The 27,009-nt window shown below is 49.9% G+C and overlaps 12 protein-coding genes across 12 annotated transcripts; 6 read left to right on the top strand and 6 right to left on the bottom strand.

Moving 5' to 3' along the window:
- Nucleotides 1-277: 277 nt before the first annotated feature.
- On the top strand, nt 278-1,711 carry N7477_001796 (uncharacterized protein; the record flags this gene model as incomplete). Its single annotated transcript, XM_056963459.1, has 4 exons — nt 278-536; nt 594-856; nt 936-1,285; nt 1,345-1,711. 4 exons carry the CDS (start codon nt 278-280, stop codon nt 1,709-1,711), a joined length of 1,239 nt encoding a protein of 412 aa, XP_056826378.1.
- Nucleotides 1,712-1,850: 139 nt separating this feature from the next.
- Nucleotides 1,851-2,150, bottom strand: N7477_001795 (GNAT family N-acetyltransferase; the record flags this gene model as incomplete). Its single annotated transcript, XM_056963458.1, has 1 exon — nt 1,851-2,150. One exon carries the CDS (start codon nt 2,148-2,150, stop codon nt 1,851-1,853), a length of 300 nt encoding a protein of 99 aa, XP_056826377.1.
- A 1,384-nt stretch (nt 2,151-3,534) lies between these two features.
- Nucleotides 3,535-5,623, top strand: N7477_001794 (putative MFS transporter; the record flags this gene model as incomplete). Its single annotated transcript, XM_056963457.1, has 8 exons — nt 3,535-3,610; nt 3,662-3,738; nt 3,803-3,873; nt 3,924-4,215; nt 4,269-4,340; nt 4,417-5,124; nt 5,196-5,300; nt 5,360-5,623. The coding sequence occupies 8 exons, from the start codon at nt 3,535-3,537 to the stop codon at nt 5,621-5,623; spliced, it is 1,665 nt and encodes a 554-aa protein (XP_056826376.1).
- Nucleotides 5,624-5,981: 358 nt separating this feature from the next.
- N7477_001793 (NAD(P)/FAD-dependent oxidoreductase) lies at nt 5,982-7,562 on the bottom strand (the record flags this gene model as incomplete). The annotated part of the gene is made up of 2 exons (XM_056963456.1): nt 5,982-6,884; nt 6,939-7,562. 2 exons carry the CDS (start codon nt 7,560-7,562, stop codon nt 5,982-5,984), a joined length of 1,527 nt encoding a protein of 508 aa, XP_056826375.1.
- Nucleotides 7,563-8,179: 617 nt separating this feature from the next.
- N7477_001792 (DUF3237 domain-containing protein) lies at nt 8,180-8,822 on the top strand (the record flags this gene model as incomplete). Its single annotated transcript, XM_056963455.1, has 2 exons — nt 8,180-8,434; nt 8,487-8,822. The coding sequence occupies 2 exons, from the start codon at nt 8,180-8,182 to the stop codon at nt 8,820-8,822; spliced, it is 591 nt and encodes a 196-aa protein (XP_056826374.1).
- A 479-nt stretch (nt 8,823-9,301) lies between these two features.
- Nucleotides 9,302-9,526, top strand: N7477_001791 (uncharacterized protein; the record flags this gene model as incomplete). The annotated part of the gene is made up of 1 exon (XM_056963454.1): nt 9,302-9,526. One exon carries the CDS (start codon nt 9,302-9,304, stop codon nt 9,524-9,526), a length of 225 nt encoding a protein of 74 aa, XP_056826373.1.
- Nucleotides 9,527-12,791: 3,265 nt separating this feature from the next.
- Nucleotides 12,792-13,496, top strand: N7477_001790 (uncharacterized protein; the record flags this gene model as incomplete). The annotated part of the gene is made up of 2 exons (XM_056963453.1): nt 12,792-12,851; nt 12,900-13,496. The coding sequence occupies 2 exons, from the start codon at nt 12,792-12,794 to the stop codon at nt 13,494-13,496; spliced, it is 657 nt and encodes a 218-aa protein (XP_056826372.1).
- A 39-nt stretch (nt 13,497-13,535) lies between these two features.
- Nucleotides 13,536-13,983, top strand: N7477_001789 (amidase; the record flags this gene model as incomplete). The annotated part of the gene is made up of 3 exons (XM_056963452.1): nt 13,536-13,751; nt 13,807-13,894; nt 13,943-13,983. The coding sequence occupies 3 exons, from the start codon at nt 13,536-13,538 to the stop codon at nt 13,981-13,983; spliced, it is 345 nt and encodes a 114-aa protein (XP_056826371.1).
- A 141-nt stretch (nt 13,984-14,124) lies between these two features.
- On the bottom strand, nt 14,125-17,408 carry N7477_001788 (putative NRPS-like enzyme; the record flags this gene model as incomplete). Its single annotated transcript, XM_056963451.1, has 2 exons — nt 14,125-17,061; nt 17,109-17,408. The coding sequence occupies 2 exons, from the start codon at nt 17,406-17,408 to the stop codon at nt 14,125-14,127; spliced, it is 3,237 nt and encodes a 1,078-aa protein (XP_056826370.1).
- Nucleotides 17,409-17,987: 579 nt separating this feature from the next.
- N7477_001787 (MFS transporter) lies at nt 17,988-19,520 on the bottom strand (the record flags this gene model as incomplete). The annotated part of the gene is made up of 2 exons (XM_056963450.1): nt 17,988-19,185; nt 19,240-19,520. 2 exons carry the CDS (start codon nt 19,518-19,520, stop codon nt 17,988-17,990), a joined length of 1,479 nt encoding a protein of 492 aa, XP_056826369.1.
- A 1,206-nt stretch (nt 19,521-20,726) lies between these two features.
- Nucleotides 20,727-24,033, bottom strand: spt5 (transcription elongation factor spt5; the record flags this gene model as incomplete). Its single annotated transcript, XM_056963449.1, has 5 exons — nt 20,727-20,923; nt 20,980-22,124; nt 22,177-23,654; nt 23,716-23,874; nt 23,938-24,033. The coding sequence occupies 5 exons, from the start codon at nt 24,031-24,033 to the stop codon at nt 20,727-20,729; spliced, it is 3,075 nt and encodes a 1,024-aa protein (XP_056826368.1).
- Nucleotides 24,034-25,161: 1,128 nt separating this feature from the next.
- Nucleotides 25,162-26,951, bottom strand: N7477_001785 (putative acyl-CoA dehydrogenase; the record flags this gene model as incomplete). The annotated part of the gene is made up of 4 exons (XM_056963448.1): nt 25,162-26,394; nt 26,449-26,723; nt 26,773-26,784; nt 26,837-26,951. 4 exons carry the CDS (start codon nt 26,949-26,951, stop codon nt 25,162-25,164), a joined length of 1,635 nt encoding a protein of 544 aa, XP_056826367.1.
- Nucleotides 26,952-27,009: the final 58 nt, after the last annotated feature.

Here is a 27,009-nt window from a genome sequence, read left to right as displayed (position 1 = left end):
CACCAACCATAGCTCTCTTTTGCTCAATTCTTTATCAAACCGAAACGGGAAGTCGGACGCGTTACCAACTCGGGTCCACATCCCCCGCATCTCCTACTTAACCCAGCCGGCGCCCTCTTGTCTGCGATCCTTCATCTGTATTCGGAATGTCGACCCGCTCATATCAAGGCTGCTGGACCTGTAAGCGTCGACGGCGGCGATGCGATAATACTCACCCCACCTGTCAGAACTGCGCGCAACGGGGTGTGAACTGTGAGGGGTACGAAGTGCGGTTACGATGGGGTGGTGGCACATTGCATCGCGCGGTCGATTCACTGGCGCTGATAAACCACTTGATGAGAATGTTCCGGCGAGGCCGAAGGGACGACGAAGGGATCTTAGTCGAGAACGGATGAGACTTGAGGCGCAGCGGGCTGCGAAGTCATCGAGTTCGTGCTTGCATGGTCTTGATCCGTTGTTGGTAGAGCTTCATGATATGGATTTAGCATCGCTGAATCCAGGAGCATCTGAGCACGACAAACTGTTATTTGAAGAATGTAGGTGGATCCATATCTTAAAACTGATGGTTTTGGATGTTAAGCTAAAGAGAACAGTCTTGAGACGCGGTATCAATGTACTACACTCAACCACCGCACAAGAAAGCATGCTCCAGCCACGACTACCCCAGCTATGTCAAGAATCTAGCGCATTGTATCCGATCTGTATCGCATTTCAACTATCCCTGTCAGCCTCACAGACACCGTTATTCTTCGAATACTTCGACGCTGCGCTCCGCGAGTTCCGATCTGAACTGGCCCGCAGTACGACCCTTTCGGATGGGACTCTGACAGCGGGTCTCCTGCTGTGTAGCACTGGTGTGCGTCACCCCAGATATTTTGGTTTCAGTTCTTTTTCGTATGTCCCCTATTACATTAAAGTGCTGACTCTATGGCCAGCTGATGCATGGGTTGCCCTGGGCCATGCATTTAGAAGGCATGCACAGCATCCTGCAAAGCCACGGTCTCGACAATTCACATCGCACATCCACCACTTCCAAGTTCCGCATGCATCTTCTTGAGGTCATGGGGGTCATGGACTTGCCTTGCTTTGCCGTTGGTCGTCAAACCCCCTGTATCGGTATCTGGCGCCGGTATTGCCGGCCCGCGGCACCACGGCAGGGCATTGAGCCTGTGACGGGGCTTCCCCGCAGCCTAGTCGATTTATTTTCCGGTATCGGCATGGAAACAACCGAACAAAGCTTCTGGGACTGGCCAGGCGAACTGGGAAGCTTTTTACAATGTTATCTGTGGGAAGCGCACCGATTAGCGGGAATCTTGACCATACGAAATCACGCACGCACTACAGGCAAAGTCGCGAGCTGTCTAGTTTCTCAGCGTGGCGGCAGTCGAGCACGTGTCCTGTAGATGCCACTGTCCTCGTCTCGCGCATACTGGCCAACCTCGATGCTCTACGTCTTGCATGTGTCGAGCGTCCGGCCGAAGACATATTTATCAACAACGCTGTTCTTTACCCTTTTTTTATTACCGGACTTGAGGTGGAAATGATGAATCGCAACCCGCGGTTGCAAGATGTTATTCGCAATCGTGCCTCGGCGTCAAAGCAAGACGGGATACTCCTAGGATTACTAGAGGAGATGTGGCGGAGGAACGAACCTACACTGGATGTCAATACTCTGGCGCAGTCCAAAGATCTTGAAATGGGTCTTCTATAGACGAAATGCTAATCACGCGGTTTGTTTTCTCGGTGATCAAGCCCGATCCAAAAAAAAGCATTCTTGCATCTGTGTCATATTCTACCTAAACCCTTCTGTCACTCCAGCTGCCTCCGCGATCCATAGGACCATTTCCATCTTATGCCCGAACCATAACCCAGTAAACAAGCTTCTCGACATCGTCATCATCAATCAATTCTACCTCTTCGACGACTCGAAAGCCGAAAGCCTCGTAGAATGGAACATTGCCCCGTGCCGTACATTCCAAGTATATGGGCTGATCCCCAACACTTTCCATAATCCACCTCATCACACCTCCACCTAGACCGCGTGATTGTAATGCAGGATGCACCGCGATGACCTCAAGGTACCACAATTTCTTCTCTGAGTATTGATTCTGCAAAATCAGAGCACCGGATTTATTCGCAGCCATGAGCATTTCCACACGCTACAAGGAAGGTAAATTAGCTTCACTCTGTGAAAGGTCTTGGATAATACTTTTTCTTTGCAACCCTCATCAATAGCCGGGTTAAAGAACTCTAGCAGCCAAAGTTTGCATGTGAGGAGTGCCCGACTTAGTGACCAGCTGAGGTGTCCCGTAGGCGGGTGTAGGAACACAACCGTGCCTGCATCTGTAGTGTTGATGTATGGGTCTTGAGTCACAGAAAAGTGAGAATCCTTCTCGGGAGATGCCTCATGTTCTGATATAGACGGCATTTTCAGATGGTCTTGTGCCATTTGAGCGACACTTGCGGATTGAAAGACTTGTCCCCTGAGAAGGCGAGGTTGACTGTTCGGACCACTGCTGAGATAGAGGCATCTATTGTTCCAGAATCTGTTAGCCGAGATGCAATTTGATTTGAATTGATTGAAGAGTGTACAAACTTGTATGAATAGGTGCCAAGAATACTGTGGCTTTCCCCTTGGACATGGTTGATTCTCATCACAAGTGCTAGGCGTGGATATTGACAATCTCAGAGCTAATCGATTATCAAGGTTGTAGGACACTGATGTATCTTCGGCAGTACTTACTCTTTCTGCAATAACATGCTGCCTAATTGTATCCATTGAATCTCACATTGCTATCTTAACCTCCGGTTGACGACCCGGTCGATAGTGAGCCACATGTCTGGGGAGAAGTGCGTCCACCTACCAATTACGGACTAGTTTACCGAAGAACACGGACGACGAATGGAGACTAGAGATAATACGAGTTGACTGCGGCCTCCTTGGCTAAAGTCAAGCCTGGTACCCAATACATTATTATGGCGTCACGCTATCCTCCAAAGGGGAGCCCGACGCCCGCAGATTGAATCTGTCGTAGCGAGGCGCGATCTGTGAACTCCTTTTCCTCCCCGCATTTGACTTCGCTGGGGAAAGATATTTCTGACGAATTGAAGGCTTATCATGGCATTTGCGGTTCATAGTCCTCCTGGTGGCGCAAGTGATGTCGTTCTATCATGTGGACTGCTGGTCGCAACAGGACTTCGAGATATAAATTAAATATCATCATGTTTCACCACTTGAGCCATTGCCACTTTTCTTGCTTCGATTTTACAAAGTGATAAATCCCCGTGGACTTGATCTTACCACTTTCTCATCGGACTTTAAGTACTTTTCTGCTTTCGCAGCCCTACCTGGCCTGTCCTTGCCCAACACCTAGTTCTTGCATGATTATACCATTCCATCTACATCAAAGTCTGGTCCTCGTTTCAACATAGTTTGGTCTTCTCATTTGGTCCACACCTCTAGATTGCACAGTTACCTTATCGCTTCACAGCTCGTTTGGGCCAATTTCAACCTGTCTACGTCTGAATAGAGCTATGTCGAGCATTCGCAACGACCCTTCTGCCGGAGCAAGAACCGCGCTGCCTCCTGGTACCTTCAGATTGATTCGGGGTATGGAGCCAGGAATGATTGATAAGTATAGACATCGCTGACTTTCATCAGATGGTGGAGGGGAATTGTATGGCAAGAAAGTAGTCATGCTTGACCCAGTGCCGACAAATGACCCGAATGAGCCCTTAGTACGTTGTGCACTGTCCTGATAAATGCATTCAGTTGATCCGCGACTGAAACTTCAAGGAATAGAACTGGAGCACCTTACGGAAGTCGGTCAACTTCACCATCGTCATGGGTATGAGCATTATCATCTTTACTGCGTAAGATTTGCTATAACCAGGCGTCAAATGCTCCATGCTGATTGAATTAGTCTTTCCATCCAGCAGATCTTCTGGCAACAGATGACTGTCGATCTTCATGTTACCTACAGCCAGCTCACGCAGTCAATGTCTGTCAACTTCGTAGGGCTAGCCATGGGCTGCGTGCTGTTCATCCCATTTGCAAAAAAGTACGGCCGGAGACCTGTCTATATCGTTTCCACGGCTTTGATGCTGGTGACCACTTTCTGGACGACGAGGCTCACAAGCTTAGCTGAGCTCTACATTTGCAATATACTACAAGGTCTAGCGGGCGCAACAAACGAGACCATTGTCGAAATCACAGTATGTGTTCTCTGATTTCTGCCCAGCATTGGATCTCTTCTGACCATACATAGATTGCAGATTTATTTTTTGTACACCATCGAGGCACCACAAACGCTATCTACATGACCATGGTTATGATCGGGGTACGTCGGACTCACAAGCATGCTTTCATGGGAATTACCCTAAAAAAGATAGTGCTTACGCTGACCACCCTCGCAGAGCTTTCTTACACCCATGGCAGCGGGCGCCCAGGCCACAAGCCAAGGATGGCGCTGGTCTTACAAGACAATGGGGATTTTCAATGCGATATTTCTGGTCTTGTTTGCAATTTTCTACGAAGAGACCAAATTTGTTCCTGTCATTTCAGGGCGCGAAGGTATTACTCCCGCCACAGACGATAACATCCCCATATCCAAAGACGACGACATCAAAGACCCAGTCCAGAGCCAGACCAATATTACCACAGACATCGAACCCAGCAGGTTCTACCACGAAATTGACCTAACGATCCCAATGAACTCATGGCGCAAACGCCTCGCCCTGTTGACTCCAACCCCGGAACCGATCTGGCCGTACTATTACCGCCCCTTCGATGTCCTTATAACTTTTCCCGCAGTCATGTTCACTGCCCTTCAATACGCAGCCGGCGTAGTCTGGCTCACGATCACAGCCAGTGTGCTTTCTCTCGTATTTCCCCTTCCCCCATATAACTTCACACCTGAACAAATTGGATTTATGAGCGTTGGCCCGTTCATTGGAAATTTGATCGGGTCAGTTTACGGTGGTGTGCTTGGCGACTGGTCGATCCAGTTCTTTTCGAGACGCAACAAAGGCTTTTATGAGCCAGAGATGCGTCTGTATATTCTTCATCTCCCAGCTTTAATTATGGCGGGTGGGTTAATTATGTTTGGAGCCACCATCCAAAGGGTACGTATCACGTAAATTACCCTGCTTACTTGCTCAGCGGGATATCTTACTGATGAAGCTACGACTCGTAGGGAATGCATTGGATGTATCCCAGTGTGGGTGGTGCGATGTTTGGGTTCGGCCTAGGAGCTATCAGTGATGCCGTTTTAACCCTGGTAATTGATAGCTATCGTGATGTGAGTTGAATCGCTCAAGGGCATTTAAATTGCATTCCGGGCCTAACGTGAGACCCTAGATTACTGGCGACGCATTCACGGGAATTTCATTTGTCCGAAATGCTGTGAGCATTGGTATTCCATTCGCCATTAATCCATGGATGGAGAGGGATGGCATTCAGAACATGTTCATTGCGAGCGGATTCATCAGCCTGGCTATTACGGGTCTGATCATTCCGATGGTTATTTGGGGTAAAGACTCTCGGCGGAAGCTGGCCACGAAATATCACAGCCTCGTTGACGCGCAGGGACATACTGTCTCGTCCCGAGAACAGCTGAGTTGATCGCTATGGACTGTGACTGAAGTCTAGGTATAACCTTCCCTTTGAGTTTTCCCCAATTCGTGAGCCGCTTAAATGTTGTCTACTTGGGTCTTGTTGTTTTCTCCTGGTCTTCTAAATGATACAGTTTCCCGCACGCTATGACAAATCATTTCACTTGTATTCTGCTCCGTATATTGTGGTTGAATGAATCCCGAGACAATGACTAGATTTGGAGCCTAACCAAAGATCCATTATCCCAAAGGACAATTATCGCTGCAAACCGTAAATATGGATGCCTGTTCAGCCCGGCCACAGAGAACTGCTGAGAAGTTGCATGCGACATTACACAACATAATCAACCGAACCGTGACTCAACTATCTACAGATTTGCATACCGCTGCGGTGAGTCAGAGACAACATGAGGCAACACGGCATTTTTTACGCGCTCCTCAGTAACGAGCAGCTGCTCTGGGAACCACGACAGATCTTTCCCAGAATGTCCATCTTTTATCAACAGCATCGCAGCCAGGGCTTTCCCAGATAGCCAGGCCTGGACCATTCCCTCGCCGCAAAACGCCGCACACACCCACTCAGCACCCTCACCTGCCTTATCGCTGGTTTTGTTTCGACGTGTGAGAGAACTAGGTAACTCTCCCACCCAGGGGAACCCGTCGGCGCTGAATCCCATGTTGCCGGTCCACATTGCTTGAATAGGATTGCCTTGAACACGGCCCCAGGACTCGCGACCAAAGACGGCGCTTAAGGCGCCGGAAAGGTGGATGTCAATCGCGAGACTCATTTCGCTGTCTGCTGGAACGCCCATATCGGCGATGCCGAGGCTTTCACCTTGTGCGAAGCCGCCACCGAACATCATCTGGCCGCTTGGGAGCTGGGTCAAATAATCGAAGCCACGGTCGTAGTTGAAGATCCAGGAGTGTTTCTCTCCTTGTAGAGGGAATTTGTCTCCAGGCGTCTGGGTGGACATTTGTCCGCGGACGGGAAAAATGCGGCCTCGCAGGCCGGGGACTAAATGTCCGACATGTGCGTTCGTACCATGAATGACATGGCGAGCATGGACAGTCCCACGGTTAGTTTCAAGTGAAAATTTATGGTCTGTATCCCGGTTGTCGTGAATTGCGGTCACTGGGGTGTGATCCGCAACCTGGAACTCGGACGGGTAATCGGAGACCAGGCGAGAAAGAACGCCCGTCACGAATTTGTAGGGCCACAAAGCACCCGCAGGACCTGCAATGACACCATTTGCGCGCGAAAGCTTGAATTCCTGTATGGCCTGTCAACCAAAGAACCAAATACCAAATTGAAGAGATGTACGAACTTCGGGAATTGCATCTCCCTCATAAGCTATCCACTCCTTGGATTCCTCTGGCATGCCCTTCTTGAACCGTTCGAGCCGCTCTTTAGCGGATTTCCAGTTCTCGTCTCCGAAATAAGCACTCAGAAATTGCACTTTGCGAGCCTGGGCAATCTCTGTCAGCCCAAGTTCCTCCGCAACACCGAGCATCTCGCGCAAATGCGCAAGTCTGAACCGAATGAGCTTTCGCGCCGCGTCCTCTCCAAACTCATCTGCAAAATCGGCGTACTCGTCTGCATTTTCAAGGATATGGCCACCGTTTCGGCCAGTAGCACCGCTGCAAATATGGCGAGCTTCAAGCATCAAAATTCTCGGGTGAGATGGATTTGAGTTCTGGGTGCTGCTCTCGAGAAGAGTGCGGGCGATTGATGCGGCTGTGACGCCCGAGCCGATGATCAAAACATCCGCTTCAGTGGGCAGGGGAGTCGAGAACTTGTTGTCAAAATGGGGGTGTGGCTCCTGTAGCCAAAAGGAAGAGGTTGTGGCGTCCTTAGGGATGCCGGGGTCTGCATGCACTCGATCTAGAGCTTTTTGACGATCTGAAGCTGGAATGCCATGGTTGTTGAGTTGGGCCTGGACGATTGACATTTCGGCAAAAAACAGAGTGTAGTTTCGAGATGGGGAAGAGAAGATGAGCAAGGAATTGGAGCTGATATGCTGTGACGATTAGAAGTGTGAGAGAATAGATCAAGCAGATAAAGCAATAAAAGCAGCGGAGACTAGGATAGCTCCAGTCGAGGACCTGCCCGCGGACACCGATCAGATCTTCGATACGGGATTCTCTGTTGGACTTTCCTATCTGGTATATCTATTATTTTACGGCTTTTGTGCCTAGTTTCTGTAAATTAGTCTAATCATACTTTAGAAGAGTAGATTTGGTTGGGGTCGACCTGCTGTTTTGGACCTTAGAAGTGTGGGGATGTTTATCTCCGCATCCATCGGCTCATCGAGTCTCATTTCAAAATACGCGCTTAACAGAACTCTTGGAGTTAACACTCCTTTGATTGATAGCTAGTGGAGCTTGCCTGGCATCTTCGATCGGGTCTTAATGTCCGTGCTACGGGTTCACTAAGCCCCAATGCCTGCTCCATAATCAGCTGTAGACCAACGAGTATCCTTCGTATAAGTATGCCATTTGTAAGGACCGTCGGTCCCATCAACCGCTATAAACCAAGCAAACCTCATTTTCGAGTCCAAATCTCACAATGTCTACTGCTCCCTCTCCTCGTAACGGCATCTTCCCTCATGGCCCGCAGATGCGCCAGCCATCCCTAGCTTTCCTGTATCGGCTCGAATGCGATATCGCCAAAGAGGAAATCAACATCGGCGCGCCACACAACTCAGGCATTATCCGGAGCATTGCCAATATTCTCAGCGGTACTATCAAGGGGCCTGGTATCGAGGCTACTATTTTACCTCTTGGTGGCGTAGACTGGGCGACGGTGGTAAAGGGAACTCATGTAAGATAACGAGTCTGATCAATTCACTTGATCCCATTACTGACTTGGAAAGTCCATGACACTTGACGCGCGCTACACTGCAAGCACAAATGATGGTCACTACATCTACATCCGCGCCCATGGCTTGTACCGTCCTGGCCCGGGAACCGAGTACGCTAAGCAAGTCGAAGCCGACCCGGAAAAGCCACCGCAGCACACCGTGACTCAAGGCGACGTTGAGTTCTTCTCGCACCTCAGACTAGAAGCAGGCTCTGGTCCTTATAACTGGCTTAACGGGCTGGTCTGCCTCGGCGTGATGATCTGTGAAGGCGAGAAGCTCTGGATAGATGCGTACCATCTGACAAACTTCCCGGGTATCAAGCCGGAGAACGTGATGGCCAAGGCATAAACGGCAAATAGGATAGAATAGAAACCGAATAGAGAAATGTTTGGTCCCATGATGATCGTGCAGCGTACCCGGCAGCTATCCCAATCGGGTATGTGGACGCACCGGCGCATTTCATTCCAAGCGAAGTGGGTCGATGATAGACATTGACATGGGTTGTCCATGGGTCGAAGGCCTATGCCTATGCCCGAGCATGGGCAACCCATCGACACCTTATTCTGCCTGATTTAGAGATTTCTGCCTGATTTTGGCCTAGTTTATGCCTTAATAATCCGCTTATTAATTTGTTATTTATACCCGTTTTGGTATAAACGATTACGACTATTTAATATTCTACCTCCTAGAAGGTAATTATATGTTTTATCTTTGTTTCTAGACTACAGGGCTACGTAGGATCAATTGTCGGTCTCCACCTTTATTCTTACATACCGCCTTTTTCTATTACTATACGTGACCATTTAGAATTCTTCCCTCCTTCAACCATGGCTCGCCATGCGGAGCTTACCCGCGATGAGCGTCTGAAATGCCGTCTATTACGAGATGAAGGCTATACCTATCCATCTATTGCCTCCCGAATAGGCTGTTCCGAACGCCAAGCTCGGTATGCCTGCGATACGACACAAATCACGCCTCAGAAGAGGAAAAAGACTGGCCGACGCCCAAAGCTTACCCCTAAGCGCCTTAATGAGGTAATCTCCTGGATTTAGGCGTCCTTTGAGCATCGCTGTATGACTATCCACTAAATATGCATATGTCTAGACCTTAAGGTCTGCGGAGAGACGCTTCGCCGATCCCTTAAGGCTTGTGGGATGGTTACGCATCCTGCTACGCAGAAGCCTCCGATTCTTGCTATACACCGTTCGAAACGACTCGCATAGGCTTTAGCCCGTCAGAATTAGACTGTCGATGACTGGAGAAGGGTCATTTTTAGCGAGGAGGCTTTATTTCGATCTGGATGGCATCGAATACCTTATATCTGGCGATTTAATCACGAAAATTATTATGAAACCGCGGTTCTATTTTATCCCTAAGGGAAAGTGGTCCGCCTATCCTTAAGGGGACCGAGGATCGAAGTCTGTTCACCGAGGTCCGAAGACCATAGTCGAAGTCCGCAGGCAAGATATACCCGAAGGCACCCCCAAAGGAACGGACCATTTATGCCTGAAGGCGGACCATTTACCTTTGAAGGAAAATAGTCCCGCCTATCGTTCGGGGGAGGGCCGCGGACCAGAATCAGAAGTGGTCAAAATATCATTTTGATAGAAGAAAAGAGAAGGCCTCAAATTGGTCACGTGATCAATGCAATCTGGTCTTATATGTTGAATATAAGGATAGATCTTTCTATGTAGCATTGGTCTATATTCCAATACCTTTTCATATACATATTTGAAGCCTGAATGTGTGCAGGCTTCTTCAAAGCGGTCTAGGACTGATTTGTCTGGTTCCTAGTCCTCGGGTCTGACAGAGAGGTTTATATAAAGGCAATCATCGAATGTATGATATCCCTCATTAACACCCCCTTTACATAGGCAGAGTTTGGTGGTCTTCTTGCCTTGGCCCTAGGCCTTGTCTGATTGTCCTCGAAAAGTGGCATTACATTAGAGGCTCGTTTAGGCGGAATAAGCCTAATAGAATCCCTATACTTCTTTGTGAGGGTAAAGAAGTCGATAGAGTCTATTTAGCCTATAGATTTAAGCCTATTAATCTTATTGTGCCAATATTCGGCGAAGAAGGGAGACATAGAGGATAGGCCTTCTAGGAAGTCCAAAAGTGGTCTAGTCCTTAATTAGACTTCACCGATACCTAGTTAGACGGCTTCTATATAGGTGTTTTCGTATTACGAGATCTATATATCTATAGTCAAAGAGTGTGGAATTCGGCGTATTTAATGGTATTTCTTGATAATAGACCGCTTTCGGGCTTTAGTGGTTGGAGTATAGCGCTTTTGAAGGGTTTATAAGTATTGGAATATAGACCAATGCTACATAGAAAGATCTATCCTTATATTCAACATATAAGATCAGCATTGCATTAATCATGTGACCAGATTTTTCCTTCTATCAAAATAATATTTTGACCACTTCTGATTCTGGTCCGCGGCCCTCACCCGAATGATAGCCAGGACCATTTTCCTTCAGAAGTAAATGGTCCGTCTTCAGGCATGAATGGTCCATTCCTTCGGAGGTGCCTTCGGGCATATCTTGCCCGCGGACTTCGACCATGGTCTTCGAACCTCGGTGAACAGACTTCGACCCTCAGTCCCCTCAAGGATAGGCGGACCACTTTCCGTTAGGGATAAAATGGTCCACCTTTGGGTATGCATAACCAGATACTGCGGGGAAGCTTTCGGGGTGGCTTAAACCGTCGATCCTTGACATCATTCTTTTGGCTTTTCTTCGGTTCCCTTCTTTGCCACCTTTATTATGTTGCTGCCTACTATTTGTATGACATTCTAGACATCATTTCTAGGCTATTCTAGCCTATAAATATGTCCTTCTTTTCTAGCAGAAAGAATCAAGTGAGTTCTACTTTCCAAAAGTTATCTCTACCTTCTTCCTTTGATCCTTAGGACTGTGGTTCTGCCTTCGTTTAGGCTATATCTGCTTATAGTCTATCCTACGACCTTTGACCTTCCACCTTTGTCTGGCACCGAATGATCCAGCCGGACTAAGGTTGATCCCACGGACTTAAGGGGCCACGATCTGCTTCGTGGTAGCTTTCCCCTTATATTCCAACAATAAGGCTTTATAGACCGATGGTAGGTGCTAAATGATAAGCTTACTGAAATAGGAGATCGATAATTAGACGATAAGGTAGATCTAGGAGATAGCACCTGAAATACGGTTGTATTCGCGAAGGTCAAGCTTATAGTCTCTTCGTCTGTCTCTCCACCTTTTACGCTCGTTTGTGGTCAATTCTTTATCGGTAAAGGCCCTAAGGTTAATATCGGTAACCCTAGGACAAATAGGATACGAAGGAATATCCTTTTTTGTTGGATTATCGGGGTCAATATAGTCCTATACGCCTTTTGTAATAGCATAGGACTTAATTTGACCAATCCAGAGATACTAGTCTGATAAGTCAGATAAGGTAACGCCTATCTTACTTATATCAGATATTATAGGTAAGAAGGTAAAGGCACAGTGAGAGAGAGGTAAGAGCGAAGTCAAGACGAAGTAAGGTCGAAGTAAGGTCGAAGTAAGGTCGAAGTGAGGTCGAAGTGAGGTCGAAGTAAGGTCGAAATAAGATCGAAGTAAGAGAGAAAGGTTATCTGTAGGCCGTCGACTAGACCTATATGAGAGGAGGAACGTCGTCGATAGCTTTGCAGAAGATTAAGCCTTATAACTATCGGGTATAAGGCCGTAGGTCGATATCAGAGGGTCGTCGAGGGTCGTCGAGGGGGAACGAAGGGGAGTCACTAGTCTTATATTATAAGACCGCAGAAAAGGAAGAAAATAGTCTTATAGGATAAGACCGCAGTGGAAATCAGAGAGGAGCGATAGCTAGGCTTATAGCTATCGGGATAAGATCGGTACAGGGTAGTCGTCGATAGCTTTAGATCACAAGTCTTATAACTATCGAATATAAGACCACAGTAGGGGAAGGAACTAGTCTTAGAAATAAGACCGCAAAGTGAGTCAAAGAGAAACGAGATCCGGGCTCATAACTATCGGGCTATAAGGGTATAGCTACCACGAAGCAGATCGTGGCCCCTTAAGTCCGTGGGATTAACTTTAGTCCGGCTAGGTCAGTTAGTGCTAGATAAAGATAGAAGGTTAAAGGCCTTAGGATAGGTATAAACTACTAGTAATTACTAGTAATCACCGGGCATAACTAAATTAACCTCATCAGGTCATCAGGCCAGGGGTCGACCTAATGACCTGATGAGCTACACGCCTCTTACAGTCGACTGTGGGTTACGTTTCTTTCTTGAAACATCCACCAGCCTCGACGAACTCAGGACTCGTGAAGATGCTACTCGAGTTAGGAGCGGTGTTATACGTCAAAACAAACATTCCTCAGACCATGATGGTAAGTACGCACTACATTTACCTGCAATGCAAGGACTGACTACTTCAGACCGCTGATTCCGAGAACATCATCTATGGCCGAACTCTCAACCCACACAACACGACGCTGACAGCCGGTGGCTCCAGTGGTGGCGAAGGCGCCCTCGTGGCTTTCCGTGGCTCCATCCTCGGTGTTGGTACCGACATCGCCGGTTCAATCCGTATTCCATCTCTCTGTTGCGGAGTCCACGGGTTCAAGCCAACGGCAGATCGCGTTCCCTTTGGTGGGCAGGTCTCCGGCGCAATGGAAGGATTGCCTGGGCTCAAGCCCGCTGCTGGTCCTTTAGCGCACAGTGTTGCCGATTTGCAACTTTTCATGAAGACTGTCATTGGCGAAGGAGAGGCATGGCAATATGACCAGACTGCTTTGGCTGTGCCGTGGCATAGCAATCCTCGTGCGATCAAGGAGCGTAATGGCTCTTTGACTATCGGGGTCCTGGCTGAGGATAAGCGGTTTCCTCTTCATCCGCCTGTGAGGCGTGCTTTAGATCGTGCGGTTGAACTTCTCACTCGGGCCGGCCATCGCATTGTCAAGCTTGATAACCAGAGCAGAGAGGGAACATCCGTGGCATTCGCCTCTCGCCTCTCGTTTGAATACTTCGTCTAAGAGCCGCTTGTAGCCTCGGTTGCTAAATTCAAATCACCAATGTTCACGGGACCTTGGCCAGTCGACCCAGAATTGGAAACTTTTGAGAAAATACAGAAGCTGCACGAAGCCCGAGCGAGGGTTAGTGATGCCTGGTGTCAGATTTGGGTTGATCAGAAGCTGGACATGGTTATCGCTCCTGGGTCGCAGAACACAGCGACTGCTTTCGACACGTATGGATGGCCACCTTACACCCTGATGTGGAATTTGTTAGATGTAAGCGCCTTCTCAGATTGCTTCAATACATGTGGCTAACCTAACTTGCTTGCAGTATCCTGCCTGTATCATTCCGTTCGGGAAGGCGTCCAAGGAGCTGGGTCCTGAGAAAATGCAGACTGGTGATGATGTGCAACCTGATTGTGAGTCTTTTCCACCATGTGTCAAACTCCTTACCTAACAAGCGATAGACCATCCTGATGAAGTCGATGGTGCGCCTTGCGCAGTATAAATCATTACTCCCAAATTCCAAGATGAGAAGTGTCTGTGGGCCGCGGATATTATTGACAAAGTTCTTCGAGCGCATTAGGTTAAATCGAAATTAGATAAACAGAAACATTTGAAAGTCATCAAGTTAGACTCTATCTACGATTTATTTATTTGTCCATCGCTCCATCCAAGTCTTAATGTATCGTTGAACCAACCCCTCCACAACAGGATCCTTCACCAAGCCTAGTGACGGGCAATCGTTAACGGTCCTGGTAGTCTCAAAAACAAGGCCGTCATTTTCATCCGCAGTGGCTGGTTTCGGCCCGTGGGTTTCATACTTGGATCTCCAAAAGTCAATGAGCTTGATGCTGGGATTCTTCTCCGGGTCTTGCTCACTGCCTGCCAACCTCTTTAACCATTCTTGGGGTGAGACGACATCAAAGTTGGACAAAGCAGAGCTCTTCTTCAAAGCTGGCAGCAAATCACCCTTCCAGCTAAAAGTATGCGGATTGACCAAATGATAGACCACGTCGGCATCAGATATAGCAACATCCATGGATATATCAGCGACTGCCCGGGCACACTGATCGACGGGCAACCAACTGGGTCTCTCATTCAGCTCCGGAAGTGCACCAGTTGTCAAGGCACTTCGAAACATCAGTGCCACAGCTTCGGTCTCATTCCATTGTGCGCTAATGGTATCACCACCCAGCTGTCCAATTCTCAGAACCCGGGCGTGCAGACCAGTCTGACGCATAGCGTTGCGAGTGACATGCTCAGCCACCAGCTTCGAACGACCATAGCCCGTGGTCTGAGCATGATTTAGATTCTCAATTGCTACTTCGGGGATGGACGCTGGCTTTGGAGTGTTGCTCGCTGTGCTCACGCTTGAGCAGAAAAAGAATCTTGCAGGGATAGGGAGTTTCGAGCGAAGGCCGAGGTTGAGCAGATTATATGTTCCTCGAATGTGTTGCTGCTCAAAGGATCGCACGCCGAGATTAAAGTTGACGGCCCAGGCGCTGTGTATGATGCAGGTCAAAGACGTGAGGAGGTGCTCGAGGATGTAGTTGTCTAGTCCTAGATTTGGCTTTGAAAGATCGCTAGGAATTGCGCGGAGCTTTGCGGCTTCGCCTTCTGTAAGATTGATATTCCGATCAGACAGAGATTTGTACAGGCGAGCGCCTGCGGCCACTTGACCAGGAGCACGAACAAGTGCCCAGACCTCTGAGACTGAGGGTCGCTTGAGAATCTCCGCAACGATAAAAGCCCCAAGATTTCCTGTCGCGCCGGTGACGAGGACCACCTCGTGCTCGGGTTGTTTAGCGATAGTGGGAAAGTGTTGGGTAAATTGTGAGTATTGTGCAATCATCTCCTGCATGACTTGGACTTCATCATCCTCTTCGTGTTCCTCGCCTGCGCGTAGCTGGTAAAGGTGTTTTGCGAGAGCGCGAACGGTCCCCTTCTCAAAGACGATGTTCTGAGAGAGCTTCACTTCATGATCACCGAGATCCAGATCGCGCACAATATACCGCCATATTTGCGTGGTCTGCAAGCTGTCAACACCAGCTGAGAAGACGTCAGCATCAACACTGGGCAATGTAATACCCAGCTCCATGCTGAACTTCTGGAGCAGCCAGTCCTCCAGCTCCGACACGCTGAGTACAAGGTTTCCCTTATTCTGCCCACTGCCTTCAAAGCGGGCATACGCTGCGTTGATATCTTGTTCAAATTGATGATAAACCTGAGCACGAATAAAAGTTCCCTTGTCGGTGCCTGGGTACTTCACATCAGCACCTTTGACGATAATTAATTCCTTCGGGATTCGGGAGAAGGTCTCGGCGCGAGCGTTTGCCGCTTCTACAGCTGGCCAAATCGTCTCCAAGAATTCGTCGTCGTTCATTTCGGTTGCCTTCCCCTCAGCTCTGAAGATCAATGCACCAGGGACAGTACGCTGAAAGCCAAACACAACACACTCTCTCACAAGCTCCTCCTCCCTGACGCGACCTTCAATTGGTATGGGAAGCACTTTCTCGCCATTGACAAGTGTAATTCGGTCATCAAGTCGACTGAGATACTTGTAGTAATTGCTCTTCTTTGGGTCCGGGTGGCGTGTGAACAAATCAGCGGTGCGGAAACTATTCTCCGGGTTTTTCGCATTGAAAGGTGGCTTCGAGTTTGAAGGTCCTTTGCTCGGTAAACCATCCAACGCAACGCATTCGAAGACCTCCGGGGATATCTCATCCATGAGAGTAAAGTCTGCGACAGGCCGATGAAGCCGCATATACTGCCACTCTGTATCACCAGGTGATCTGAAGGAAGTCATGATCTGGCCTGTCTCGGTAGCGCCGTAGTTCGCAACAAGGTTGACACCCTGTGCGACGAGTCGGTCACCAAGATCATCGGGACAGCTAGATCCGCCGTACAAGACGAGCTTGGCTTTTGTTAGCTCTTGTACGCCTGCTGGCTTCTCCGCCAGTAACTTGATAACATATGGAACGGCGCTGATTTGCTCGGGCTTGGCGACCTGCAACGCATCATACAGGTTTTGATATGTGATGGGAAGAGAGTGGTTTCCCAAGTACATTGTTGCACGGGTATAAAACGCTCGACCGACTTCCATCAATGCATGAGAATGGAATAATGGACTAATATTGAAGAGTCGAAGTCCGAAGCTTTTGCGGAAGTTGGCGAGAGTCTGGAGATTTGACAAGAAGATCGGTTTTGGGAAACCCGTGCTGCCGGAAGAGTGCAAGATCCAAGCAATCTTCTTTCCCTCCCGACTAGGGTCTACATTTGATCGCTGGAATCGAGGAGAGCTGGCTGGACGGTTGAACCAGCTCTCTCGTTGCAGCACAGGAAAGCTGATACAGCCAGGCCGCTCGGTGCGAATGTCGGTTACTACTTGTTCAAACTGTTCTTTGATAATGAGCTGGTTGCAATTTGCCATGTTCATCAGTCGGGCATAGGCTGGTGCTGTGAGCCGTGTAGATAGGAAGAGTACAGCATATCCGAGGCGGTTGAGGGCAAAGAATGTCAAAATGACCTCGAAGCTAGATCCTGCCAGAAGACCGATGACGGGCGCTTGATCCAAGGTTGGGTCCTATCCAGTCGTTAGATTGCTTCAATCCAGAATCACTGTGCTCTTACAGCTGGCTGAAGGCCTTTTGTCATATAATATCGGACAGCCACATCTGTATACCGGTCGATGTCACCAGCAGTGTGTTGTTCAAAGTCCGCCGCTCCACGAACGGGGTAGCATATCAGCGGCCTTCGGGCATCATCGCTTTCAGTAGCATGCGACTTCAGGAGACCATCTATTGTCATAAAATTCTCGATTGCGGGGTATCCGGCGTGTAGAGTACCATTCAGTAGACGCTCCGAGATGTCTGCAGCGGACAAAGACGGTAGTACTTGCAGCATTGTGGCTGTTTCGGTTGTGGTAGCCATCTGTCAAATTCTGGTTTGTTGAAGGATGACAATGAGGAGGGACCAGTTCTATAGGCCTTATATTCATTACCCCACGATGGTTTTTCTCCCTCGTTGATCTCTCCGCGCGTGTACTCATCCGTTATCCGGGCTTCGGATTTCCGGGTTACTTTTCCGTGCCGGAAAAGCGGATCTTTGTTGTCCACCAGGCACGTCGGAATTCCAGAATACTGTGGTGGCCACCAAATGAGATCATTCAAGCTTGCAGTCGTGTCGGCTTCGAGCTCAGCTCAATGATCTCAGTGGTGGAAAATCAAGCGTTGAGATGGATGCGCCGTCGCGGTCTCATAACCCACCCCCCCTACCGCTCTCCCCACTCGACGTCAGGGCCGATCTGTCAACAGGAGCACTAGAAGCCTAAAGAAATCCTGGAGGGGCTTTACTCATGACAGTACCAGACCATACATGAACTTTCAATGAGTGGTTGTGAGACGCCCAACATGTACATAAGCGGAATCGAATCTTCTACATGCTCTATTGTGTCTACCGGGTATAAAACAAGTATGCAAGAGCTCACTTTTAATCACTTCACCAAGCCTCTCAATTCGGAACTTCCGGCGTCAGCTTTGACATCTTCCGCAGTTTTGGACCATACTTCATGAACAAAAATGGGATTGGCAGCAAGGCCGCAGCCACAGCTCCAATAATTGATACTCCAGGCCCAACTCCTAAAGCTCTAATCATCGGCTTGGCCGCCAGAGGAAGCCCAGCTGCCATAATGCTTCGCAAGAACGTGACCGCTGCTGTGGAGCTCGCGGCATATATCCCGTAAACGTCAACGAGGAAGTTAAGGCACTGCTGAAAGATGCAGTTGAAGCCGATACCGATGAATAACGCAGCCAGACAAGGCAGGATCCAGTGATGAGGCGGTTCTGCCGTCCATGCGAACCAAAATGCTCCCACAACAAAGAAGACCGCGCCGATAGCCATTGGTGGTAATCGGGCTTCTGGGACGGACCTTCCATTGGCTTCTTTCGCGATTCTGTTATAGCGGTACTGATTCCAAATATTTAGTCCCACAGAAGATATCACACCGATCAAGAGTGCCAAGAATGGAAGGGATGCAACGACAGGTTCCCAATCGCGAATTTCCTCGAAAACGATGGGGAATACTTCCAATGTGAGATACATGACACCATATACGAAAGATGCGTATACTGCAATGCAGGTGACGATGGCCTCGGTGCAGAGCATGACCAGCGGGCGAGACAGTTGCTTCGTCACGATTGAATGGACATCGAGTTTGATGTGCTCATGTGGATGATAATAGCGCATATCCTTTGTCTCTTTCCGCAGAGCTTGGGCTTTTTTCTTGAGAAGAACCAGAGGATACACCTCGGGTAGGAAGAAAACGCCCAGGAGAAAGGTCACAAAGACCCAGATGGCCAAGATATATCCGGTCCAGCGCCAGTCGAGACTCGGATTCGTCACAATTGCCGAGCCAATAACGGGTCCTAGAGATGGGCCACCGTTCACTGCCACCGCGTACAAGCTGACTGCGACACCTCGAGTCTCTCGACTCCACATATCACCCAGGGCAGCTGTGACATTACTGATCGGTGCTGAACCAAAAAACCCGGTAAAGAAGCGTGTGACATAGATGGAGGCTGCACTAGTACTTCTTGATGTACCGATAGCGAAGAGCGCTTGGCAGAAGACAGCGGGAAGAATGGAGACTCTTCGTCCCCAAATTTCAGAGATCGGAGCCCAGATAATCGGACCACATACAAAACCAAGTCTAGATTCATTAGCAAAACTTCTTCAGATTCAATTACTGCGTGGAAACACTCACAAATAAAGCGATACGTCCAAGACAGAAACTTCACTGCTCACACCAACATACTTGGCGATGATGCTATCGGCCGGGGTCATGATACTAGAGCCGAGACTGCCAGCCAGGGCGAGCATGCCCAGCTGGAAAGTCACCCACCATTTGTATCGGACGGGCCAATTTTGAGGGTTCATAGGGTCATCAAGATCCCACTTCACGAGAAATGCTGGATCGAGCTCATTTGGCTCTTTTTCTTGCTCACTCCGAGTCGGCACTTTGTCGGCTAATCGATTGCCGAACATAGTGCTGAGAAAAAGAGACAAAGCTCACAGGGATCGACCACAAGAATAATCAAATGTTGCACTTGTTCGATCAGAAGTACCTTGGTATTCGCTTTAGAAGAACATGACTGAATGTCTTCGAGTGCCTCTGCAATTGAGCCTAATAGTTGGTCTTGGCAAGATTTTGCGCAACGGTACGCGGACATGAGGAGTTTTGCTCGTCGGACCCCGAAGTCGGAGTTAAATTGGACGATCTCGACTTAGCTCCACCAGTTAGTTCATCTCGACCGTTCTTCCGAGGAGATCTTCGGTGGTTGCGGATTTGGGAAGTTCGGAGGTCCGAACATTCGATGGTCAAAACCAAGGGTAAAAGCACGGGGGGGGTGGGGGGGTGGGGGGGAAATCCCTTGGGGGAAATCCCCTTGCCATGTTTTTTTCTTTATTTTGCATTTGATAGATCACATCTTTGATGCCATCATATGTATCTATTATTTGATGGGACATATGGGTCTTTGGGAAAATCTATTCAATTCTTTCATATTGACATCGCATTCACCTAATACTATAGATAGAGTCCAGGAATACTTTTATGCATGTGCTTGGACCAGACGGACAGCAGTCTGAACGTCTACTTAGAATTATTGACATATTTTCCCGCGAGTGGGATTCATTCTAGTCACATCTTATATACCAACTTACGTGAGGTCTGGAAAATGATGGTGACGAGGACACTGCCTCTGTAGTCTATCCTCTGTGGCTAGTGCTTGAAAATGAGATGCGGCCTGTGTCTGGGTGAAGAGTATACCAAAATGCCGAGAGATGACTCGGACCAAGACACAGACAAATGCAAAGGAGCTCTGAAGTGAAAGGAAATTCAGTCGATTGGGTATTACAAAAGGGCCTTGCACAAATTCAGAACATTGGTGATCATAATACGAAGCAATGTATACTCGCACTAGGCGTAAAGCAGCAGGATCTGGAGTTTATCATCCTTTTTTTGCTTATTGAATCACTGTTTCGGAAGTACAGCATAGAAGCTCCACCGAAAATAGGTAGGAGAACGTGAAAAGCCGTACCCAAATGAAGTATCATTTGCTAGTGATGAAGAAATTACATCCGATCAAAGTAGAATACAAGTTCGAAGCCGACCACACCCCAAATCTAAAACCATATTGCATCGAGCTTTTGTGCGAGAGGGTGATATCACATGCAAAAAATAAAAATTGTTTACGGGCTGGGAGTACCGTCGTCGTAACGTGGGCCGCCGTCATCATCTCCGTAGCCAGCACCAGGCGTAGCCGCCGCGCCGCCCATAGCTGGGGTAGGTGCGTCATATGCAGCTGGGGTTGGGGCATCGTAGCCTCCGCGCTTCGGCAAACCGCCTGGAGTAGGTGCGTTGAAGGCTCCGGGTGTGGGGGCGCTGTCTGGCCAGGCACCAGGGTAGGTGCTGAGGCACCAGGTGTGGGAGCTGCGTAGGCACCGGGCGTAGAGGCGGAATAGCCACCGCCGGGCGTAGGAGCGTCATCGAAGTCGCGCTGGTCGCGGCCATTGGAGAGGCCACCCCAGGCAGGCGTGCGGTTTCCAGTGTTTGCGCCAGCACCAGCACCAGCACCAGCACCAGCACCAGCACCAGCACCACCCCAGGCGGGAGTGCGGGATCCGGAGGCAAATGCGTCGTAGCCGGAGCCGGAGTCGTAGGGTGTGCGAGAGCCGGAGTTCCACGCTGGGGTGCGATTGCCAAGACCTCCGTACGCAGTGCGGTTTCCAGCTTCGTAAGGGTTGGTCGTGCGGGATCCATCGTTCTTCCAAGCCGGCGTACGGGAGCCGCTCATGCCACCCCACGCAGGAGTTCGAGAAGCAGCGGCACCGCCCCAAGCCGGGGTCCTCGAGGAGTCGGCAGCAGCCATCGGGGTACGGCCACCTGACCAACCAGGAGCGCCTGAAGGAGCGCCAGAGCCATAAGGAACACGCGAGCCTCCTGCTCCACCTCCACCCCGGCCTCGTCCACGTCCACGTCCGGAATCCAATGTCTGCTTGGTAATCGGGTCCTTGGGAGTGAGAATATTCCGGTCTATTTGAACGGGCTTGTTGACTGTGTAAAGCTCGACCTGAGCGTTCTTATCATCGGCATCACGGACAATACCAACTAGACCCTTGTAGCGGCCCTTGCGAACAGCAACAGTCTTTCCGATAAGTGTATCACGTCCACGGGAAGGCGGTGGCATTGCAGCACCACGGCCACCCCCGGGGCCTTGCATGTTGAGGGCAGGGTTCAGCTTGGTCAGATCAGGACCAGTTGGACGACCACCTCGAGCGGACACGGTGACGACGTTCGTCGTTCGTACCACAGAAATGCCTGCATTCTCTGCTTGGGCTTTATTGTGCAGGAAAAGGTATGAACGATGAATGTGGCGAATAGCTCCGGTTCTTTGCTCTCCGTAGACCTCCCGGACAGTGTCACCGTTTCGGATCTCTGCACCGTTGCGGTCAGTCGCAACGGCATCACGACGGGGTGGAATTTTGTTGGCAATCTGAGTAGGAAGAATATTGCGGACAGAGCCATTCTGATCCACGACACGAAGGGACTCGCGGTCAACCTTGATGACACAGGCAACAGTTGCAGCGCTGGAAACATGTTAGCAAAGGTCTAGCTCGAAACAGTTCACAAGTAACTTACTCAAGCTGGACAAGGTCATGGACATCATAGATTCCGAGTTGACCATCAGCACCCATTTCGGCGGAAAGACGAAGGTCTTTACTAAAGACCGTGATTTCCTGCATGCTCATGTCGCTGAGAATAGTGACAGTGTCATCTTTGACCTGTACCACCATACCAAGTTCGTTTTGGTAACGGCTTCCTCCGATGACCTTAACGTGGTCACCCTCACGGAAACGCTTGCGCAGAGTTCGGACAGGGGCATCAATTGTCTGGCCAGCCAGATCTCCCTCAGTAACTTGCAAGGATACGATGTCGCCGCGGGTTGAAACGGTGCGACCAATCAAGCCTTGTTGTTCACCACGATAGACCTCGACGGGGTCGCCCGGCTGATACGAGTCCTCGGCGGTGGAGTTTTTCAAAGTCTCGGCCAGCGAAGCCAGATCCAGATTGGCAGTGCCATCTTCTCCTCCACGGGCAAACATCGTGACTTCCTCCAATCTCGGGTTGACATTCTTAGTGATCAAGTGCTGGACGCGCATGTCCTTGATAAGGAAGCCATCAATGTAAGTATCGTTCAGGTAGCTCCAAGACTTGCCGCCTAGTCCAGATGTAGCCGAGAGGTATTTTGCGTGCTTCTTCTTTGCCTCGGATTCGTTAAACAGGCGCTGCGGAGGACGAATGGTATTCGTAGCACCACGCTTGCGCTTGACGTCAGGTCCCATCAGAGCAGCAGCATCTTCATTCATGCCATAGTCAAGACGAGGAACAACGCGGACAGTAACATTCAGGCCATTTGTCTCGACCTCTTCAATCTGCGCCAAATCGCCCTGGTAGCGGCCGCGTTTGATGCGAACCCATCCACCCGGCATTAATTCCTCTGATTTCTGGACCTTCAGCAAATCAGGCATTTCCTTCACAGGAACCAGAGTCATCTTCTGGGATGGGTAGTAGAAGTTGATACCCTCCAGACCTTCCGTGACATCAGCCTGTCTGCGCGCTTCACAGTAGAACCAACCCTGCATGAGATGTCCGCGCTCGAAAGCCGAAATGATGCGAATGGGGTTGCGAGACCCAGCCGGGCGCTCCTCGATGCGCTTCTGGATTGAGTAGACGACCTCGCGCTCCTTTCCAGGCTTGCAGCGAGCGCCCCAAATGCTGGGATCCTCCACGCTGGGAAGAAGCAATCGCTTGGGGATCACGAGAGCATCAGTAGCCGCAGCGCGGTTTCGTCCGTAGCGCTCCTTGAGCAATTGAGCCTGCTTCTCTGCGTCCATTGTAGCATCAAGCTCACGTTGACGATCGAGCTGTCGGTGGCGGCGGTCATCTGTTTCGGCGCCGGCGGGCAGCTGGTCGAAGTCGTCGGGGTGCATTTCTGTACCGAACTCGGCGAGTTCGTCCTCGTCGTCTTCAGCTTCATCTTCCTCCTCGTCGACACCGGCCTCTTCATCGATGAAGGGGTTGAGGGGACCACGTCTGCGCTTGCGGGGACGAGCCTCCTAAAAGCACATTAGGTTAACAAGGCTCTTTCCAGGTCAGAGCCTTCGAAGGAGCACAAACCACGGCGTCTTCCTCTTCCTCTGCATCTTCGTCCTCTTCTTCATCTTCTTCGTCATCCTCATCATCATCGACAACATCCTTGACATCGTCTTCTTCCGCATCGCCTTCATCCTTCAGATCGTCGGAGCCAGGGGCTTGGCGCTCATGAGATTTGGCCGGCTAGTCATTGTCGGTCTATCAGCACCATCTTTCAACTGACACTGCTCAGTGATGGAGACTAACCTTGGAGTCCTCACCCTCAGACTCATCAACGGGGGCTGGGTTGAATTCGTCATCCTCATCCTCCGAACCAAAGTCCTGATTAAGAAAGTTGGACATCTTTGAAGGGTAGCGGGTCGGGGTATCTTAGAAGGGAAGATCGCGCAATATCGCGTGAATGGCTTGTGCGGCGAGTCCAAGTCGCTGAAAATATCTTAGAGACAAAAGGAAAGGTCAGCGACAGGAGTTGAGGATGCGTAAGCACAAGGATGAGAGAATTGGAGATCTGGACGTACCGAAACCTTTCAACGAGGCGCAAAGACCGCCAACCACGGAGATGGCAATCCCGGTCGCTTGAAGAGAGTAAAATATGAATGAACGATTAAAGCACCGCACGCAGGGAAACGGGGCTATTTATACCCTGGGACGCCGTGTCAGTGAGTTTGGGGGGGGAAAGGTCGGAGAGCTGGGGTTGCGATTCGCGGCGAAGTTGAAAGAGGCTGCGCACTTGGTCTTTACGAGCTGCCGGACCAGGTGTTTACTTCAGTCCTGAGCCATGTTTTTCTCTCAATATTCTCAATACCAAATCACACTTTTGTCAATTTGACTCTAGATAATGAGATAATGTACTCATCTATCTTGGGTTTTGGCATAAATTCACCGCTGCCGCATCATCATACAGTTAGGTTACCTCCCAGGCAGAGTTCAGCGGGTATGCATCCCACGGATATGTACATACTTCAGGTTTCTTTACAATGTCGTTGATCTTGTGTATGGATTTACGGATCAAATAAAGGCGTACCAATGCCGAATTTCCTCAGACAGTGTACGCAAGCGGCGGCGTTGAACCACTGGATACATGGCGACGTCGTCACGCTATCCGATCACCGAGCATGGCCAGAGTGCGCGGTCATGAATGAATATACCCAAGGCGCGCAATGGAGCGAACTGGGCAGTTACAGATCACGCAGATAGAATCTAAACATCAGAGATAAATCCACACTACACTGATTCGTCGAGTTGGGGTAGTTACTGAAGTAGCAAGCTCCATTCCAATTTTATTGAGGAAACGATTGAGAATGAACAGTCAATGTTATTGTACATAGACAAAGATGATAAAGAAAATGCGTCACACCGGACGGGATATCCAACCAAAAGATCCTCAAGAAGGAGGTAACAATTCAAGCCAAATAATAGCAAAAAGCAAGAAGATGCCCTGGAAGACCCAGATGAATAACCCAAAGCTCCCTATATCTTCATACCAAACATCCCATGCACACGCAAACTCTGTCGCATACTAAGATCCAGCATGATCTCCTCACTGCCACCAGGAATAGCATAGGCCCTCACATCCCGATACAGTCTTTCAACCTTGCCTCCCTGGCCACCGCGGCTATAACTGAGACCACCGAAGATCTGACTCGCCTCGCGAGCGCAGAATTCAAAGGTCTGCGTAGATTGGGCCTTCAGGCCGGCAATGGCACCGCCGAGCTTGAGCATGGCTTCGGTTTCTTCCATGCACTGGCACTGGAAGATGATGTTCTCGAGCCAGTTGTAGGTGGCTTCGATCTGACGGGCCATGTGAGCGAGTTTCATACGGATGACGGGGTGGTCGATGAGGCGCTTGCCAAACGTTTTGCGCTTGTGGGCGTATTTGACTGATTCTTCGTAGCAGACGCGGGCGAACCGGCAGCATTGAATTACGATGCCGATACGCTCGTGGTTGAAGTTTGTCATGATCACCTTGAAGCCGCCGTTCTCTTTGCCAATCAGGTTCGCGACGGGGACTTTGACATCTTCGAAGGTGACATAGGTTGTTCCGCTGCTCAGAACACCCTGGCAGTCCATGCGGCGGGTGCTGACGCCTTCCGAGCGCTCGATCAGAAGGACGCTAAGACCGTTCATGCCGTCGGGGCCTGTGCGAACAGCGGTGGTGAAGTAATCGGCCCAGATACCATTCGTAATCCACTTCTTCTCGCCGTTGACAATGTAGTGCTTGCCATCCTCGCTCAGCTTAGCCTCGCAGCCGAGGTTAGCAACGTCACTTCCCGCATCGGGCTCGGTAATGGCCAGGCAAATACGCTTGTCGCCAGCCAGGATACCGGGAAGGATTCGATCAACGAGAGCCTTCTTGCCGAACTTGACCAAAGGCGGGCAACCAATACCGTAACCACCGATCAAGTTCCAGACCAAGCCACCGCTACCAGCACGGGACAGCTCATCTGTGAGCAGCATCTCGTGGAACAGATCCCATCGGTCCGGGGACACAGACTGTACCCGGAATGGAGTATGTTGCTCAGGGTATTTCACACCGAGCAAGCCGGCCAAGTAGCCGCGCTCGCCCATCTGCTTGTAGATATGCGGGGGCACCTCCTTGCCCTCATCCCACTCGGTGACGTAGGGATCGATCTCGGTCTCGACCCATTGGCGGACTTCCTCGCGGAGAGCAGCGTGGGTTTCGTTAAAGTAAGGTGAAGAGTACTATCACACGCAAACATTAGCACTTTCCCCATTTCCGGAGGGGCTGTAACTTACACCTTGGTACCACGAGGGATCGGCGAAGGGAATCAAGTCGCCATAGGGCTCTTGCGGCTCGGCAGTCGCCGGGGGCTTGAGATCGCCCGAGGTTTGCGGCTGAGGCGTGGACTCAGCCTTCTTTGGGGCAGGGGCCGGGGCCGGAGCGGGCTCGGGCTGCTTCTTGGTATCCAACGAGCCGATCTGCAGCTGGCCCTTGTACTTCTTCAAAATACCCTCATTATGGTATTTCCAGAATTGCTTGGAGGCATCCTTTCCCGCAACGCGCTGGAGAACTGTATGACATGTTAATAACGGTGGTCGCGTGGTCGCGCTATGACGTACTTTTCTTCCCACCTGTGACTTCGTTAGCATGTGATTCTCTCGTATCAACCGCACCAGGACTTACCCGGGTGCTCATCTTGAAATTGGGAGACGTCGTAGACGTCCTCGTCAATCACAATCCACAAGCTATCGCCCTTGCTATGCGACGCAACATCGTCCTTGCTAAAAGTCTTCACCATGGTGTGCGACTCAAAAGTAGGTGTTCGGTAAGAATAGAGAGATGTGAATGAAAGATTT

Source organism: Penicillium maclennaniae (genome assembly GCF_028827695.1).
Source record: "Penicillium maclennaniae strain IBT 15551 chromosome Unknown utg000002l:1.0-2354659.0:1.0-2356205.0, whole genome shotgun sequence".
Lineage (NCBI taxonomy): Eukaryota > Fungi > Ascomycota > Eurotiomycetes > Eurotiales > Aspergillaceae > Penicillium > Penicillium maclennaniae.
This window is presented reverse-complemented; position numbering and strand designations above follow the sequence as displayed.